The sequence below is a fragment of the Heloderma suspectum genome, chromosome 3 (genome assembly GCF_057233095.1).
Source record: "Heloderma suspectum isolate Gila_16-S chromosome 3, 16-S_ref, whole genome shotgun sequence".
Lineage (NCBI taxonomy): Eukaryota > Metazoa > Chordata > Lepidosauria > Squamata > Helodermatidae > Heloderma > Heloderma suspectum.
The window spans coordinates 19,938,090-19,957,155 of NC_139460.1; the positions used below are offsets into that span (position 1 = coordinate 19,938,090).

The following is a 19,066-nucleotide window of genomic DNA, read 5'->3' on the forward strand; positions in this document are numbered from 1 at the left end:
CAGATAGTCGAGTGGTGTGAAAGACCTTCTGCCTGAGACCCTAGAGACTGCGTGTCAGAATAGCCAGTGCACTGTTGGGCTAGTTGGACAAGTAGCCTGACCTGGTATAAGGCAGGTATCTACGAAGAGTTCTTTTGGAGGTTGGTTATTAATTAAAGAATCGCAATGCGTTAAATCATGGCGCCAGTTGCCCTGGTGATTCTGTTGAGTTCCTCAGAAATTATTCACAAATAACATTTGACTCTTGATCCCAATGAATATCTAATCAAGGGGGGAAATGCTTGTCCGTACTAACAAGGGCATATGTATTTGTAGGTTAATAGCTTTGTAAAGCCTTTTAAAGAAATCAATGATGCTTTGCTTGGATGCATTGCTGAATCTTTTGTCGCGCTATGGGTCCTTTTCTTTTCTTTTCCCCTATTTTCTTTGTTTCCCTTTATGACATCTGTTTTACCCTATACAAATGATGCTTGAAAGGAGAGAAATAGCGTAGAAGAAAGATGGCTCAATGTGCAGTGCATGTTGTGTGCAGCGCTTCTCTGCAAATTGCCATCCCCGGGTCGATAGATGTTATTTGTCAACAAAAACATTCCAGTGATTTAATTCTACCTTCTGTTGTAACAACCATTAGGGGGGAATTTCGAGAGCTCATTCGATGCAGACAAAGGTGTGGGGACGATTGTCATTGCAAAACCCCTAGATGCTGAGCAGAGGTCGGTGTACAACATGACCGTGGAAGTCACCGATGGAACAAGCGTGGCAAGCACTCAGGTACCATATATTACACATCACTTTCCTTGACCAAATAAAAGTCTCAAGTAGGGATGTACGAGACTCACTCACCTTTGCTCCGTCCCTCCTCGCAGAATCCTCAATGGGGGAGAGGCGATCCGGTCCCCCCCCCCCGGAATCCTTGACGGCCAGCTCCGCTCCGCGGCAGCTCTGCAGAGCAGCCGGCCAGGCCCAGGCCAGAACTGTCCACAGCCGGATTTCCAGCCGTGGAGGGCTCTGGGTAAAAAAAAAAAAAAAACACGTACGCAAATGTTTGCGTTCCTTATTTTTGGCCGTCTTAGTCTACGTAAATATTTACATAGATTATGATGGCGAAAATAAAGGGGAACGCAAATAGCGTAGCGTGCGCTATTTGCATCCCTTTTTGATTCGCCGTCATAGTCTACGTAAATATTTACGTAGACTGAGGTGGCCAAAAATAAGGAATGCAAATGGCGGCGGCCATAGCCGCCGCCATTTGCATACGTGGGTTTTGGGGTTGTTGTTTTTTACCCAAAGCCCTCCACGGCCGGAAATCCGGCTGCGGACGGCTCTGGCCTGGGCCTGGCCGGCTGCTCCGCGGAGCTGCCACGGAGCACAACCGGCCGTGGCGGATTCCGGGGGGGAGGAACGGATTGCCTCCCCCCCCGTCGAGGATTCCGGGGGGAGGGACAGAATGCCTCCCCCCGCACCATCAACATAATCTGCGGAAAGGTAAGTGAGTTTCGTACATCCCTAGTTCTGGTTTGTTTTTTTTTCCAAGTGTTCATATGCTAAGATGAAACTTTGCCCTAGAAGAGTATCAATAGCCATCTCCTGGCGACCCTTAAACATCTCATTCCCCCACCCTAGCATGTATCCCTTTGCCATTTACGCATAAAAGCATCTGCACATGTAAAAAGACTTGCCCTCCCTCCAAAACATAAAATGATAATTCTGGGGAAAGTGGGTGGCGTTAAGAAATCATCCGATCTGTCAGTGTGCTTCTATTAAAAACCCTAAATTCCCCGCTTGCAGCACAGCTAGAGTTGACCACAAAACAGCTGAGCTCCATGGAATGAAATCCTGTTTCATTTTATTCCGTAGCACCTGCTCATCCTTTATTTTATTTTTTTTCCTGCCCTGGCAGTGTGTCCAAAGTGCAGTTGGAGGTGGTAAAAGACATTGTAAAAATGCCAGAGATGTTTTGCTTCAGTAATGTGATCAGTGGTGTGGATCTGCTGAACAGTTTTACTTCCTTTAATAACAACACTGCTGCCCATCTATTACAAGGGATTTTACTTCTTTCTAAAAACCATTATGACTTCCTTTCCCCCTCCTGGGCCTTTCCACATAGCACATTACTACTTTAGTAAAGGGAATCAAATGACTGTGGTTTAAAATTCACACAGAGGTTATGTTACTTGTGTGTTCGCTTTGATGGCAGCTAACCAAAAAAACTTAAGAGACTTTCGAAGGCACTAAGCCCTTCTCTATAAATTCAAGGAGACGCTTGGTAGGTCGAGGTGGGAAAGACGTGGAGTCAAAAATTGATCCAAACTGACTCCCAGAGCATGTGCTTTGAAAGATTATATTATTTGTGTTAATCAGCTGCCTTCCGCCATCACGCTGTTCTTGTGGACAGCCAGCCACCACCATTGTTTTTATGCCAACAAAGATCCATCTTAATGCGGCTTTGCTGGGACTTCAAGCAGGACGGTGGCAGCAGTGGGGAGAATGTTGATTTTCTTGATTTATTATCTGAGTGTGAATATGAAGGTACCTGTCAGATTGATTAACTTCAACAAAGACTGAGCCAGGAGGACCACGCCAATGAGAGGCTTCGTGTGTTTTTCTGTGCTCAATTCATCATTGCTCGAGGCCATGCAGTAATTTACAGAAGGCTGGATTTGTACATGCCATTTTCTATAATTGCCTCAGGATGGTTTTGCTCGTACCTTTTTTTCCCCAGACATATTGGAAAAGGCAAAGATTTGTCTCTTCTTTTGCTTGGATGTAACCTAGGGCTTGTGTACACAATGGCTGCATTCAGACATCACACTGAACTATATATAGTGAGACGTGAAGGACCCTAGCCTCCTCCCAGGCACGTGCATTCCACCCTCCCCCTTTCTCCCAGGCAGCTGGGAAGAGGAAGTCAGAAACTTCCAGTTTTGCTTGACCAGCATGTGCCATGCCATCTGAACCCAGAAATAGCTTCGGCTGTTGGGCGGTATAGAAATTAAATAAATAAATAAACAAACAAACTGTGATTAAAATTAACTATGGTTAGTTTAACCAAGCCAATTTCAGAAATCCGGGTTTCAAGTTGGCTTGTTTTAAACTAACCATAGTGTTAACCACCATTTGCCAGTTCAGCTGACACAAGAAACTGTGGTTAACCGAAAGCAGAGGTTTCTGAACCCCTCCTCATAGGAAGAGGGAGCAATGTGCGAGCACAGGACAATGCATTCACATCCTTGAAAAACATAGTTTAGTGTAGGAGTGGGCAAGTCTGGGAGATCTTTGTGCCATTTTCACCACCTCGACTCCCCTTGCAGACTGTCCACCCATGGATGCTAAAAACGGGGGCGGGGGGGGGGTTAAAAATAAAAACAAAATGGCATCTGTAGCAGCATTGGATGCCATTTTTTAAAAGTTAACATTTTGTGGGGGGATCCTGAATTTCCAGGCATGGGGGTCGCACTGGGAGGCTGCTGGGGCTGCATGTAGCCTACCCCTGGTTTAGTGTAACGTCTGAATGCAGCCACTGGAAATTCAGAATTTATCACACATCAGTGATAAACATCAACCTGCAAACGGTACAATGCGATCACATCCGAGTACACCAAAACTTGCAGATTTCTGATAGCGTGGATATTTCTTCGAACTTTTGTGAACGTTCAGTATAAGGAGGGCAAACACGCTGCATTTTAGAAGTGCTGCACAAATGACTAGTAGTTAAACCAGGAAGCCTCATTGTTGTGATAATGTTATGTATTTGAATACTAGGGATAATGTTATGTATGTATGCTAGGGAAGTCAGTTGGGGTGGTATGAGGATAACGATAGTGAATGTGACTCTCAGGTTCAGTTTTTACACTTTACAGAATCAAGAGGTAAAGCTTTCCCCAGCTTACCATTTCAGGCTACATGTGGGGAACGGAATATATGAATGCCATTGATTTCAATGGGAACATTTTATCTTTTTTAACAGCCCTCCACCTCAAGGAGGAGTGGAATTATGGGATGAAAATGGGAGAGGGGAAGCTTAAATACCCCCTCCCAATTTGCCGTGGTCCCAAACCAGAGCCATGAACCCTTGCCCTCAAGTGACAGAACATTTAGTTTGCCCCTCGGATAGGAGAGACAGGAGGGTAAACAGGAACTGGGGTACCTGCAAGGCAGAAGACTGTATCCAAGAGATATAATCATGTCTAATCTGGGTTTATGAAGATGGAATGGAGAGCAATGTTCTAGAATAATGGGCTATAGCTAGGTATGCATGTGTATGTTTAAATGAGGAATGATACACAATTGTACCTGCAATGTGAAATGGTGATGTTCATAATTTCATTGTCATTTGGGGGATTGGACTCAAGTTGCGTTGACTGGAAGAGAGGTAATTCTAGAGGTCTTCTCCATCTTGTACTTTAATCCAAGCAGGAGAAGAAATCAGGGGCTGCTAATGCTCACCTCTTCTTTTGAGACAAGCATTACGAATCCCTGAATCTCATATCGGGCCCAGTGAGCTTTGACAGCATCTCTAGTGATGACAATGTTGAAAGCGATATTGAATTAGTGGGCCCTTTCCTCCCTCGCATCCCACCCACCCCTCCAAAAGACCCTATGTAATTCAGCTACTGTTATGCTATGGCCTGAAGAAGAACTTAGCCAAGACGTTCCTTTTAACTTCAGAGGTCAATGCAATGGTTCTTGGCACGTACCATTTTGTATTCAAATGCATTTGGGCCTAAACCAAAGGTAATTTTGATGGGCAACATTGGAAACAGCTTTGGATGAGATTTGCCTGCCCTGGATTTTTATCTGCTTTGATTTAATTGTATTCCTTCAGGTCTTTTCAATTGCAGATTTTCTTTTCCTTCCAAGTGCAACATCTTTGTTAATGCTCCGAGTGTTATTTTGCCTAATTTATAAGCTCAGAGGCCTCAAAGAGCCTTTATTTGGAATTGCTTTAACTGTGGGAAATAGGAAATGAGCAGGGAGAAGGAAATCTTTTATACTGAGGCAACGTCTCCTGACTGTAAATAAGGTCACTTAGGTCTAGTTCTCACAAACAGCCAATAAGGTGATAGGCTTCAACTGTGACTGTATGACGTGAGACTGCCGGTGGGAGCTTACATGATGGAAATGATCGGGGGAGGGGGAGTTGAAAATCCTCACACATAGAAAACTAGCATTTCAGGAAAAGGGCAAACCTAGAACCCTTCTAGTTTTCCATGTTCAGGGAAATCATGCAACTCTCCTCCTTCCCAGGCTGGATATAGGTTTATCACTTCATTTTCTATTTGTGAGAAATAAGCTTTACAGCGTGGGCAAGTGGTTTAGAATTAACTCCATCCATATTTAAAAAAGATTCATGGTTTAATGGATATCTCAGCAGCATTGCTCACCAAAGGTGCTTGAATTAGGAGGGGGTGGAGGTCAGAATTTGTTGGAGATGTTCCTGGTGAGCACAGGGTGGATTGATTTAAATCAAGGCAAATAAAATGAAGGCAATTTTCTTTCTCAGCAAGAAAAAAAGGGCAATTTCAATCACTGATTTAAATCAAGTTTCCCACTGAACCTTTTTCATATACTTCCTAAACAGTGGTGCAAATCTCACCACTAAGCCATGTTAATTCACAACTCAGCCAAGTATTACTTATAGTGTTTCATTCCTACAAGCAGACTTGGCATCTGTTTGTCTCACTGTATATATTTTGCATGCTTTCCTTTTTCCCTATAGAGAGAATGTCTTTACAATATTCCCACATGGGGACTTAAATTTTGAAAAACCTGATTTAATTTCTTTAAAAATCCGCTTTATTTATTTATTTAAAAAAATCGCTGATTTTAATCCACCTTGGGTGAGCATGCTTGCCCAATATGTTTTGGCTGCAATTCTAAACATATTTACTAGAGAGTAAGCTCCACTGAGTCAGACACGACTGGCTGGGGTCTGGGGACACCTTTACCTTTACCTTTAAGCTCCACTGAACTTTGTGATATTTATTTCTGAGTAAACATGGTTGGGGTAGTGTTGTGTGTTTGTAACCTGGAACTGTCCATTTGAAAGGCAGCTTCTGCAAATGCCCATCCTCCTAGGAACAGCAGTAAGGAAAAGCCTCTCTCAGCACAGATTTAGGGCCATTGTGACAATAACAGCCAGTAAGTATACCACTCCCCTTGCTCAATCTTTCCTCTTCACATATTTTGGAATTCTGAACTCGGAATAACAACGAGGCCATGCTGAAGGTTTCAGGTACCATTTGGTGGGCCTCTTACTAGTACTGGATAGGTTTTTTTGCACAAGAGAAAAGTAATACAATAGGACAATATGCGGGTGGGGCAGCCGGTAGTGACTCCATTGGCATGGACAGATCATTTATGTGATCAGTTTTGTGCTTCAGACTACCTGTAACTTCTGCAGGGGTGAGGGACCAAGTTTGATGGTTCACCCCTGGAGGCTGATGAAATCTGGATGGATTTCTGAGGTCTCTTAGGGATTTTCCTGCAGCCTCAGTCAGCAGTCTTGCTGAGGGCCTGGTCACCGCTTGGAATGAGGAGATGACATGGGCTACTGATACAGACTCTCCGAAACATCCTGGACCTAGTCGTAGTACTGTGTCAGCTCCTTAGAATTGCTACCCGTGCCAAAATAAGGCGCCGCCATTTGCGTACGCGCTTTTTTTTTTCAAAGTCAGCCGTGATAGGCTATATAAACCTTTATGTAACCTATCACGGTGTTTTTTGAAAATCTAGCCGTGATAGGCTACGTAAATCTTTACGTAGCCTTACTAGCCTATCACGTTTGTTGGGTTTGGGGGTTTTTTCCACTTGGAAATGGCGGCGGCAGCCAGTCGGAAGACTGGCCGCTGCCGCCGAAACAGCGCCGGGACCCGCCGCCACGAGGGACATTTGCCAAAGGTAAGTCCCATCCCGGGGAGGGGGCGGCGGACTGTTTCTCCACCAATTTCGGGGGGCCGAATGCATTGGGATTCGGCCCCCAGAGATTCGTCGAGAAATTCCCCGACATCCCTAGTTTATAACAGAACAACTTGAACCCTCAAAAGCCCGCTGTGAGCAATTTCCTAGAGAGTTTTCAGAGAGAGTTGCTTGTATTCGTGTCGACTTGGATGTCATTGTTTTGACAGATCTGAGATGGACCATCTAGTCATGTTATAGATGTCGTTCGGCTTGCGCAACCTGAGAGGATGTGGGCAAACTGCTTGGAGGACTGAGGCCTACTACTTGCTCTTTAGAGTCCATCCTGGTTTGTGAAATCTGCCAGAACTGGACTGGGTACCTGAACCTCCAAGGTGGTTAATGCCTTCTTGAGGGACAGTGAGGAGAAGCAGTGGTGAGGCCCTTGTTGAAGAAATGAAATCTAGATCCTATGGTTTCAGTTAACTACCCTCCTATATCAAATTTGCCATTCTTGGGCAAGGTGCTAGAGCATGTGGTGGTCTCACAACTCCAAGCAGCATTGGCTGATACTGATTATTTTGATCTGTCCCAGTCAGGTTTTAGATCTGGTTATGAATCAGAAACAGCCTTGGTTGCCCTGGTTGATACTTACACTGGGGAATGGATGTGGGGAGTGCAATCTTGTTGGTTATTATGGACCGCTCAGTGGCTTTCAATACCATGGTATCCTCCTGGATTGTTTATCTGAATTGGGCTTGGGAGGCATGATTTTAAAGTGGTTCTGGTCCTTCCTGAAGGAGGGATCTCAGAAGGTGATGCTGGGGGACTTTTGTTCCACCCCATGGCCATTAGCCTGTAAGGTGCCACAAGGTTCCATCCTGTCCCTCATGTGTTTTAATATCTACATGAAACAAGGGATGTCCGTTGCTTGGAAATATGGCTCTTTGGGGGCATGATGGACTTCCACTGCCTAACCGATTTGGCTTGCATTTGTGAGCTGAGCTGCAGGTTTTCCCCAAACTCTGGGGACTTTTTCCGTGTTCTTTTTTTGGTGTTGGCCGCAATTTGCACTAATAGAGATTTGCACAAATTTTAGCAGAAATTTGCACAAATTTCAGGCATAATTTATGCAAATTGCAGCTGTACTTTCCACAAATAAAAATATGGGAAGTCCACTAACTGGCCCGACTCTCTGCAGACCGAATCCCCAAATGGATTCCTCCAACATCCCTTCATGAAACTTCTGGGGGAAGTCATCAGGAGGTTTAGACTGAAGCGTCATCAGTATATGGATGATACTCAGCTCTACCGCTCATTTCCATCTACACATCACAGGGAGGCTGTCGAATTCATGAACCAGTGCCTGGAAGCTGTTTGGGGTAGATGAGAGTAAACAACCTGAAATATGATCCAGACTAGACTAGGGATGGCGGAGAATTTCTGAGAATTTCTCCACGAATCTTGGGGAGGCCAAATGCCAACGCATTCAGCCCCCCGAAATCGGCGGTGAAATTCTCCACCACCACCCCGCCCCCCCCCCCCGAGATGGGACTTACCTTTCACGAATGTCCCTCCCGGCGGCGGGTCCCGGCAGCGGTTCGTCGGGTCTTCGTCAGGGGCGGGGGCGGCAGCTGGTCTTTCGACTGGCTGCCACCGCCGCCATTACAAGTGCAGTAAAAAAAAAAAAACCCTGATAGGCTACGTAACGATTAACGTAGCCTATCACGGCTAGATCTCCAAAGTCAGCCGTGATAGGCTACGTTAATCATCACGTAGCCTATCACGGGTGACTTTGGAAATCTAGCCGTGATAGGCTACATTAATCATTACGTAGCCTATCACGGGGGTGGGTTTGTTTTTGTTTTTTGTTTTTTTCCGCAGCCGGGTAGACGGGGCGCTTCTACCCGGCCTGAATTTCGCCGGCGAAGGATGGGGCGCCTCCCACCCGGCCTGAATTTCGGCCGGGCAAAGCGGGGCGCCTCCCCCCCCTCGCATGAACTTCGGGGGGAGAAGCAAAGCACCTCCCCCCCCACCGTGAAGCAAGCTTCGAGGACAGGTAAGGGACTTTCGTCCATCCCTAGACTAGACAGAGGTAGTGTGGCTTGGGAAACCAACTCTAACTGGTCTTAGATGGGGTTGCATGCCCCCTGAAAGGCCAAGTTCATAGCCTGGAACTCTGCCCAAACTGGGGAAGCCCAGGTGGCTGCAGTGTCCAAGAGTGTGTTTTGCAGCTTAGGCTGGTATGCCAGCTGCAGCCCTAACTGGAGAGGGCAGACCTTGCCCCAGTTATCTATGCAGTAGTGATATCTGGGCTGGACTACTGTAATTCTCTGTACCTGGGACTGCCTTTGAAGGCAGTTCAGAAACTTCAGCTAGTGCAGAATGTGGCCACCTAAATGTTGGTGGGGGCAAGGCGATTCAACCATATAACGCCTATGCTGTGCCAGATGCACTGGTTACCGGTGTGTTTCCAAGCCCAATTTAAAGTGCTTGTTTAGACCTTTAAAGCCTTAAACAGTTTGGAACCACATTGCCTGAAGGACTGACTTCACCCGTATCAGCCTGCCTGAATGTTTAGACCAGCAAGAGAGGCCCTTCTTATTTGCCCACCTGTCAGAGCAGTTAGGTGGGTGACCGCACATGACAGGCCTTTCTGTCGTGGCCCCACATCTCTGAAATAACTTGTCATTGGGGGTCTGCCAGGCTCCATCATTGTAGGCTTTAAAGAAGGCCCTAAACACCAACTATTTTACTCTGGCCGTCCTCTGATTATGTTTTATCGAATGGGCTTGTGACTACAGTTGTGTGTTGTAAGTTTTAATTTCATGATGGTGTTTGCTGTTTTTAGAAAGTTTGCTGCTGTTGCTGCTTCTATTGTTTGTACTGCTGCTGTTGTGTTTTTACTGTTTTTAATACCACATCATGTGTTTTCTTGTTCTACACTGCCTCAGGAGGTCTTCTGACCTGAAAGTGCTCCAAGAAGTATTTTAAATAAATATATAAATAAATACATTTTGTTTAGCTGGACCTCTCATCTTCTCTCTCACACACACACACACACTTCTTCCTACCCAGACAGAAAGTACTTCCTATCCAGAAAACAACAAAGAAATTGCTTCCCTCAAAGGGAAGAAGAAGGAAGCAGAGTGTCCTGTCTGCAGGGGTAGGAGCTTTGAAAGAAATGGTGTTCACACCCAAGTTGAAACCTAAAACAAAAAAAACCTTTGAGAACTTTTGGTTCATCTATTTCCCTGCATCACTTTGCAAACTGCTGATTCATCGCATACACTCATACCTGCTTCCTTTCTTAGTTGTGTGGTGCGGGGGGGTGGCAAATTCCCTAAGCTCTGGGGGTTTTCTCCTCCAGTAAACTTAAGAGGGATCTTATATAACAGCTCAGTTTGTGTGTTTGTTTGTTTGTACACATATATGCAAACACGGACAGTGCATGAACACACACATACATTTCTGAATGTTTTTTTTTCTTCATGTGTGACTGGTTTTTTTTTGTTTTTGTTTTTTGTTACATGCCTGATGGAGTAATGATATTGGTTGGCATATTAAACTGCAGATTTTTGTAATATTTGGGCAGCAGACATTCTGAAGTGAACACATGCTGGTTTTGTTTTTTTCCCTGAAGACTAAAAATTAATCTTCTCCATCTGGATTCCCCCCGCCCTTTCCAGCGGGACCAGTTCCCCTGAATTAAAGCTACATTTTTAATGGTATTGTAGCCTGTAGCTCCATGCCTCTCTCAGCATGGAGAAAGGAACTTGGCTGGTGCTGGGAGAAGCGACTGCTCTTCCCAACACTGCCCAAGTCCCCAGTTTTGCACAGCATGTGTTATCCCCATGGGGGGGGTGCACCATGCAGATAGACTCAGACACTGCATGGAAGAGCGGCTGCTGCTCCTTCCAGCACCAGCCAAGTCCTCTGCCGCCTGCATCCCTGCTGTTATCTCCAATCTCAGATTGGAGATAACAGTGGGAATTCCTCCAGGGGCTGTGGCGTGGAGGCCAAGCACCGCCCTCTGGAAGAATTGAAGGAAACTCCGTGGGCCAGATGGGGAACCTCTCATGCTGTAAAAACAGGAGCTGTACAATTTTTTTAAAAAAAATTAAGGCCTTTATATCTGAGAATCAGCTCCATAAATATTTTAAATGTTTATTGCAAAATAAAAACAAGTATTTTGAGAGTGTGAAATGCCACTAAAAAGTGTAATAAACACTAAGGATTTGGTACAAATGTTTGCATCTTAAATTATATATGTGAAATTGCACTGGAGGAGTCCTTTTCTCATAGAAGTGCCAACAGTGCTGTCACATAAGCTGCTCTCCAGTTGTAGAGGAACTTCAGAAGTGGTGTCTGTCATTGCATCAGGAGCAGCTGCCCAGATTTTAAAACCAGATAGGCCGTGATGCACATGTGTGCAAATCTTTCAGCACAACTAAAAGGGACCTTTTAGATCACGGCCTATAACTTCCAAGGGAGAGATAGGAGCAGAGCTGACCCAAGACATTTTGCTGCCCGAGGTGAAGGACAAGATGGCGCCTCTCCCCATTTCATCGTCAGAAATCTACCAGTCTAATAATTGAATCTTACTTCAACACTAGACTCAAGACTGCCTCTTTGACCTCACCTGAGGGCAGCAGGTTAACTCAGCATGCACAGCTCTCTGTCTTTGAACATCTTGCCACTGCTCCACACTGCTCTTGCTGATGCTTTGAGTTAGATTCCTGCATTGAGCAGGAGGTTGGACTCGATGGTCTTATAGGCCCCTTACAACCTTACTATTCTATGATTCTATGATACCTCTAAGCATCTGCCAAACTCTGCCTAATGGTAGGGCTGGCCCTGGATAGGAGTATGTGTCAAGGACAAGGTGATGCCCCCCAAAATGGTTTTAACCCTTAAAAAAAAAAGTAAGGACCATATACCAATTCCAACTTGATAGTGTCACATGCAGCAACAAAGTTTACAAGAGCAACAAATTGTAATTAACTTAAGGAATGAAAAAGTGTGGAATACTCCCCCCCCCCCGCCCACATAAATATGTACCAAAATGATATCAATGTGTTTAAAACAGCAATTACCAGGGCATGGTCTGAGGGCAGATGATGCTGCAGTGATCTTACCAAAGCTAAGCAAGTCTGACTCTGGTCAGTGCCTGGATGGGAAACCACTTAGGAAACCCATGTAAGCTCACTTGAGTTCCACAGTGAAAGAAAGATGGGATATAAACGTACTAAATAAATAAAACCAGCAACTGTAGTTAAGAACAGAAGAACATCAGAAGAGCCATGCTGGATCCGACCAAGGGTCTGTCTAGTTCAGCATTCTGTTCACGGAGTGACCAGCCAGCTGCTCACTCAAAACCCACAAGCAGGACATGAGTGCAATAGCACCCTCCTGCCCATGTTCCCCAGCTACTGGTGTACATAGGCATACTGCCTCTGATACTGGAGGTAACACATAGCCATCAGGACTAGTAGCCATTGATAGAGTTCTCTTCCAGGCATTTGCCTAACCCCCTCTTAAAGCCACCTAAATTGGTGGCCATCACTATGTCTTGTGGTAGTGAATTGATTCCATAGTTCAACGATGCGCTAGTTGAAGAGGGAAGATGAAATAAGGATGTTGTATTTGATAAAGCTAACAGGAATATGTTCTCCAAAAACATTCCGCAAGGTTTTTGCTATTATGGAGCTTGGTTTATGTGTCTTACATCCAAAACTACACTTCAAATGACACATTGCTCCCTAGCAACAACACATATTTATTTGTTTCGGCAGCTGACAACAAAGAATTGCTACCTAATTTGGGCTTTAGACAGAGAACAGTGGGTTTATTTTCTGTCCTCCCAGTGAGATGAAGACAGTGTGAAGGAAGGATACTGTACATGCAACCTGTTTAACGTGTGCAGTTGTGCTCACCTTTGAAGCAAATGGAGGAGTCTTGACAAGTAAAGAAGCTCCAGATAGGCTTCAAAGCTACTGTGCCTGCCAAGAACCATTGGATTGGATGAAGGTGTTTACAACTATAGTGTAAAGTAGTAAATGGAGCTAAGGCAGTGTACTAGTTAGACTGTCAGATAAAGACCACAAGGAGAAGGGCAATAGTTCAGTGGTGAGCACACGGTTTGCATAAAGAAGATGCTGTATTCGATCCCTTACATGGTCTTGTAGCAGAGCTGGCAAAGACCTCTGCCTGAAGACCTTGGAGAGTTGCTGCCACTCAGAATAGATCATGCTAGGCTCAATGCCCTTGACTCAGTATAAGGCAGCTGCATATGTCACAAGCAGGGAGACTTGTGTACAAATCTGGGATATTGTGAGAGTCCAAGATGGGGGTGGAGTCCAGCGGACTCTCCACCGCACGGCCTCCTGAACCCTGCTTGCTGAGCCACCGTGAGCTTACTGGACCCATTCACTGAGTGCCGCATGGTCCGTGAGCACGCGGCAGCCACCGATCCCCTTAGTGAGCCCCCATTTTGTGTAAATATGGTGGTTCGGGGTTTTCCGGAAGTGTAATGTTGCATAAATGGCAGCCCTAAAGGGGCCATTGATGCAGCATTACAGGCATAAACTATGGATTTACGCCTGTAATGTTGTGTAATGGCCCCTTTACGGCTGCCATTTATGCAACATTACATTTCCGGAAAACTCTGACCCTCCATTTTTACACAAATTGGCGGCTTGCTGAGAGGATGGGTGGCCGCTGGGCGTTGCAAGCAGGGTTGGCAGCACGGGTGGTTGAGCAAGCGCCCAGCAAGGACAGATGGAGGTGAGTCCATTCATCCCTATTCAAATCCCTGCTCAGCCATTAAGGTGACATTTAGCAAGTCACTCTCTCTCTGCCTAATCTACTTCACAGGGTTGTTGTGAAGATACAGTGTGACACACATCATGTCTGCTGCCCTAATATCTTCGTTAGGAAAGGGGCAGGATATAGACGTGACAAAGTAATAATTTGCATTCATATTCTCAAAGATGTGATGTTCTTATATCTCTGATGCATCACATCCAGGAAAACATATATAGTAATCTTGTACATGTCTACTCAGAAGTAAATCCCGTTGAGTAAGTGGGCATAGGATTACAGCCACAATGTATATTTTTGCAGTGTTATTGTAATTCATAATATATATTGTACAATAATAAAAGAACATTACTTTAGATCTAAGGAAAAATAGAAATACTACTTTGATTTTGTTTCTTACCCCCTCCTCTTTCAGAAAAAGGAGAAATTATTTTATTATGGCATAGCAAGCTAAATCCCTAACAGAGTACTCAATGTGAGTGAATTTACAGTTCAGTATTTTTCTTAGTAAGGCCTGTAGAGTACCCCACTGTGCATTAACTAAACTCAAGCCATAATAAGCAAGGGATATTTGTCATCATTAGCACTATGGATTTTACAGGAGATATATCCCTTGGCTCTAGCCTTACCTCCATCTTCAACAAATCTGGGTACCATTTCTTCCCTCCTTTACATTCCCCTGGTCCGCCAAAGTTCACAAAACGACTCCTCCCCAAGGCTAGCCAGCTTTCTAAGTAACATATAATAGTCTTAACTTAGAGAGAATTTTATTACAACTGCCTTCTAAACGGTTCCCAGGATGGGTCATTATTACTGGCATTTTTTGTCTTGAATTGTTTATGCATTTTCTGGTAAAGTATTCAACAAGCATCTCACTACCATCGTGGAAAGCTAATGTTTCACGTCTCTCTGAGGGCAACCTCTTTTCATAAAATACAGTTATAATAGCACATCGGTAAATCTTTTCCTCCATTAAAACGCAAAGTGTGGGTGTAAGTGACCGGGCTTGAACAAAAGTCCAATAAACACTTTCGAATACACATCCTCTCCACTTACTCCCACCCCCACCCCACATGCACACTTTAAAGGCATAGGGAGGGTATTAGCTTTGTCCGCTCTCCAGATTTGTCAGAGCTCACACTCAGCCATGCACTGACTGAACTTAACTGGGGAAAAGCAGTTCCCGGCTGCTGCCAAAAGCTCTGTGTGCTTTGAAATGGCTGCCGTCGGTAATGGAGGTAGTGATGTCTGCCATTTTAGCCTGGTCTACATATTGAGCAGAATAGGGTGGGAATGAAGTGGTAGGTAGGAGTTCCAGTTCAAACTCAACATATATGAGTCCATGATTTGGCTGATGCAACATGAAATAGTTTTACACCTCAGTGATTCTGTGGCATGTACTGCAGCACATACTGCTGTAGTGGCACTACATACTGGTGTAGTGGAGCCAGGATGAGTAGACTCGGAGCGCTGAGGGTTTTTGGTTAGCAGGGATGCTGATGTCATCTGCCACCCCCCTCAGAATTCTCTGGTTCCTCTGAGCTTAACTGCAGTCCTCGAAGGAGCTGGGGCAAATGGATTTTTCCATTAAAACTATATTGTTATGAGTTAACCCTGTTGTAATGCAAAGTATTTTGTGGTGACTTGGTCTTGAATGGTCAAGTGAGACCCATTAGCTTTACAAACCATCTGCTCCTGGTGGAGATGAAAACTGCTAAAACTGGGTTGTTGACATGGATCAACACATCTACCAGAATTCTTGGACCCTTCTTGAGTATGTGGTTATGGGGACTTTCATGATTAGCCCCTGCACTTCAAAGTGCCACCGTGCTGGATGCACAGGTCTTATCTAGGGTTGTGTGAAGTCGTCCGAGTCCACCCCACGACCCTCTCACCAGATCCCTGCCCACTGCCGGACCCAGCTCACGCTGGGACGCCAGTCGGCTGGTGGTTGGCAGGAGCCCAGCAAGCACTGTCACTGCCACAAGCAACTGCGTCCCTCTCTGCCGAGCACCGGCAGAGAGGGGCACAGTTGCTCTCAGTGGCAGGATGGGAAGCGAGGGGGAAACGCAGCTTCCCTCTCCTGTCGCCCAGAGCAAGTGCGCCCCTCTCAGCTGAGCACCGGCAGAGAGGGGCTCAGTTGCTCTGGGTGGCAGCGGAGATGGGAGGGGGACCCTCCTGCTGCTGCCACACCTCCCAGACCTACTGCTCCCCTCTCAGCTGAGCACCAGCACAGAGGGATGCAGCTGCTCTTGGCAGCAGAATAGGAAAGCTTCCCATCCTGCCAACACCACTCGGGAAAGGAGCGGGGGCCACCACGCTTGCCTAACTCGGCATGCACCAAGTCAGGCGAGAGCAGGAGCTCGCGGACTGGCGTCCAGGGGCCAAACTGTCAGGGACCCGCCAAGCTCGAGCCCCCAGATGGACGGCCACAACAACCCTAGTCTTATCCTCCCACCACCATGATCAGGGTCTGCACATGTGCCGAGAGCATGTTGCAGAGCACCTTCTTATAAGATCCAAGCACAACCTTTCCCTTTCCCATCCTTGCCACCACTGTGCTGGGGGAGCTGCTGCAGTGCCTGGGTGCTGCATCATCACAGTCAGGCAATTTGCCTCAAGCAGTAGACCACCTACATCTTACAAAGGTTTCTAAGCAGGAATGTAGGGGAGGAAAGCTCCCTTTCATTAGATCCAGTGGAGGCTGGTGGCTCCAATGTCAGTGGGGCAGTGAATTCTCTCCGGGTTTCAGCCAGAACCAGCCAGAACTCTAAAGCTGCTAAAGGATAGCTCCTTCAGAATTCTGGCTTTTTCTAACTGAAACCCAGAGCGGATTCACTGCCCCACTGACATCAGAGTCACCAGCCTCCAGTGGTAAGATGTAAGCAAGGTCAGGCCTTCATGTTTCATCTGGCCTGGCAGGGCTTCCCCACAGAAAATCTGGAATGACAGGCCTCCAAACAGGGATGTATGAGAACTTTGTTTTGCTTCAATTTTTACTTGAATTTGTCCTTTTCGTGCTTCTGATCGTGAATACGAACCCGACCACATTTTTCAGGAAAAGTTCACATGTTCCTGAGCTTGCATTCAGATTCAAAATGTGCACCCTTAAAAAAATGCACTTCAAAAATGCACATTTTTTTTCAAAGTATTTTCACGCATTAGTTTATGGGGGGATGTGTGCATTTGGGTGCACAGTTTCAAAAAATGTGTTCTTAAATGCACACTTTTCCTATTCAAAAAAAAAGAGAAACAGATCATAAACGACAATGGGAGCAAGGCGGACCAAGCTTCAAGGTGGAACTCAGGAGACCCTTTGCATGCTTAAGCCTGGCTGATTCTCCTATCACTACCTGCAGATGGTTTACAGATGTTCATAGAATTGGAAGGGGACCTTTTTCCAACCCCTTGCTCAATGCAGGAAATCCAGAGCTGGATTATTCCCAGCAGATGGGTATCCAGCCTCTGTTTGAAGATCTCCAGAAGAGTAGTGAACATGTGGCCTTCCAGATGTTGTTGAACTTCAACTCCCATCATCCCTAGGCAGCATAGCCAATGCTGATGGATGATGGGAGTTGCAGTCGAACAACATCTGGAAAGCCACATGTTCCCCATCCCTGATAGCAACAGAGAGCCCTTCACCCCTCTAGGTAATCGGTCACCATCAAGACATTTCTACAAATATTCAACCAAATTCTACCTTCACATAAGTTAACTCCCTTAGCTCTTGTCTTCCCTTCTAGCAGAGAACAAGTCTCTGTCCTCTTCTAGGTGACATCCCTTAGGGTATATGAAGTATGCTTTCTTGACCCCCCCCCCTAGTTTTTTCTAAGCTAAACATATGTAGTTCCTTCAGTAGCAGCTGTGCAGACCATTTTTACAGAACATGTAGAGAATGGGGTGGGGGGAGACCTGGGTTCAGATCCACACCAGGTTGTGAAATTCAGTGAACAACCATCTCTCAACCAAGAGTATTTCACAGGGTTTTTGTGAGGAGAAAGTGGGTGAACCCCACATAAACCACCCTGAGCTCCAAGATCTGTATCCAGCATTAGCCCTACTTAGACCAACATGACTAACCTAAGTCCCATTAATTTCAATGGATTTACTCAAAGTAGGATTAAGATTGGATACAACCGCAAATGTAGTGAATAAATACTTTTCTTACTCAGAAAATGTGTCACTTAGGCCTGGCTTGATGTACAAATGTATTGTTCACACACACATACACCCCTCTCTCTCTCCTTACCACAGGTTCTAATTAAAGTGTTGGACAACAACGATAACGGTCCAGAATTTTCCCACCCAGGTTACGATGTCACAATTTCTGAGGACATTCTCCCTGACACCGAAATCCTGCAAGTAGAAGCCATAGACAGAGATGAGAAACACAAGCTCAGCTACATCATTCACAGCAGCATTGACTCAATTAGCATGAGGAAGTTCAGAATGGATCCCAGCACGGGAGTGCTCTACACTGCTGAGCGCTTAGACCACGAAGCTCAAGATAAGCACATTCTAAACGTAATGGTAAGGGCACAATATTAATTCCTGTCAGATACAATTGCTATCTTTAAGAGGTGCATGCTATAGTCTTCCAATAAGCAAAGTGGCTTTAAAATTTGGTAAGGAAGCAGTAATTAATTTTCTTCCCTGCGCTACAGTGCATTTATTTATTCATTCATTCATTGCTGAGGCTTTGTGAGGCTTACCATGAAAGAGGGTTTTTTTTATCTTACAAAATGGTTTTGCCATCTTGAGGGCAGAGACGGAAGAAACATTATAATCTCCATATGCCTGGGCCTTTTATTGGAGGCGACTTTCTTAAAGAGTTTCTCAGGAGAAGTTTTAAAGTTCTTTCAGAAGCTGTTAACAAGGCGATCATCGCTTTTCTTGCCATGCTCGGCTCTTGAAAGCAAAGTGGTCTGATTTATCGCATACTTCTGTAGGATTCTCTCAAGGTAGGAGATATTGGTTTGTGTGCCTAAATTACAGAGCAGAAATTGTTCCGCTATGAAGTGGATGCTGAATGTTATGAAGCAGAAATTATTATTTTTTTAAATTATGTTTAAGAACTTCCCAACCCACCTTGAATTTCATCTAGGGTGCTAAATCCCCTGAGAAATTGTTATCGAAACTAGGAATGAATTAAAGAAATATACTTTTGTTTTTTATTTTACTTTAGTGTAACTCAAGGGGCCCAGTCCAAATTGGGACATGGAAGGGGAGGGGGTTTTACTCTCTCCCCCTCAATGCAATCCTGATCTGGATTGTGGGTTGGGGCAGGGGATGCAATTTATAGTGCCAAATAGTGACCCATTTGCTTGAATGGAGCATTATTAGGACT

The 19,066-nt window shown here is 45.3% G+C and overlaps 1 protein-coding gene across 1 annotated transcript in view; it reads left to right on the forward strand.

Moving 5' to 3' along the window:
- FAT3 (FAT atypical cadherin 3) overlaps window positions 1-19,066 on the forward strand; it is a 198,911-nt gene that overhangs the window by 23,139 nt on the left and 156,706 nt on the right. The window contains exons 7-8 of the mRNA XM_084845398.1: window positions 632-771; window positions 17,974-18,249. Coding sequence (XP_084701524.1) covers window positions 632-771; window positions 17,974-18,249 — 416 coding nt within the window. The remainder of the gene's footprint in view (window positions 1-631; window positions 772-17,973; window positions 18,250-19,066) is intronic.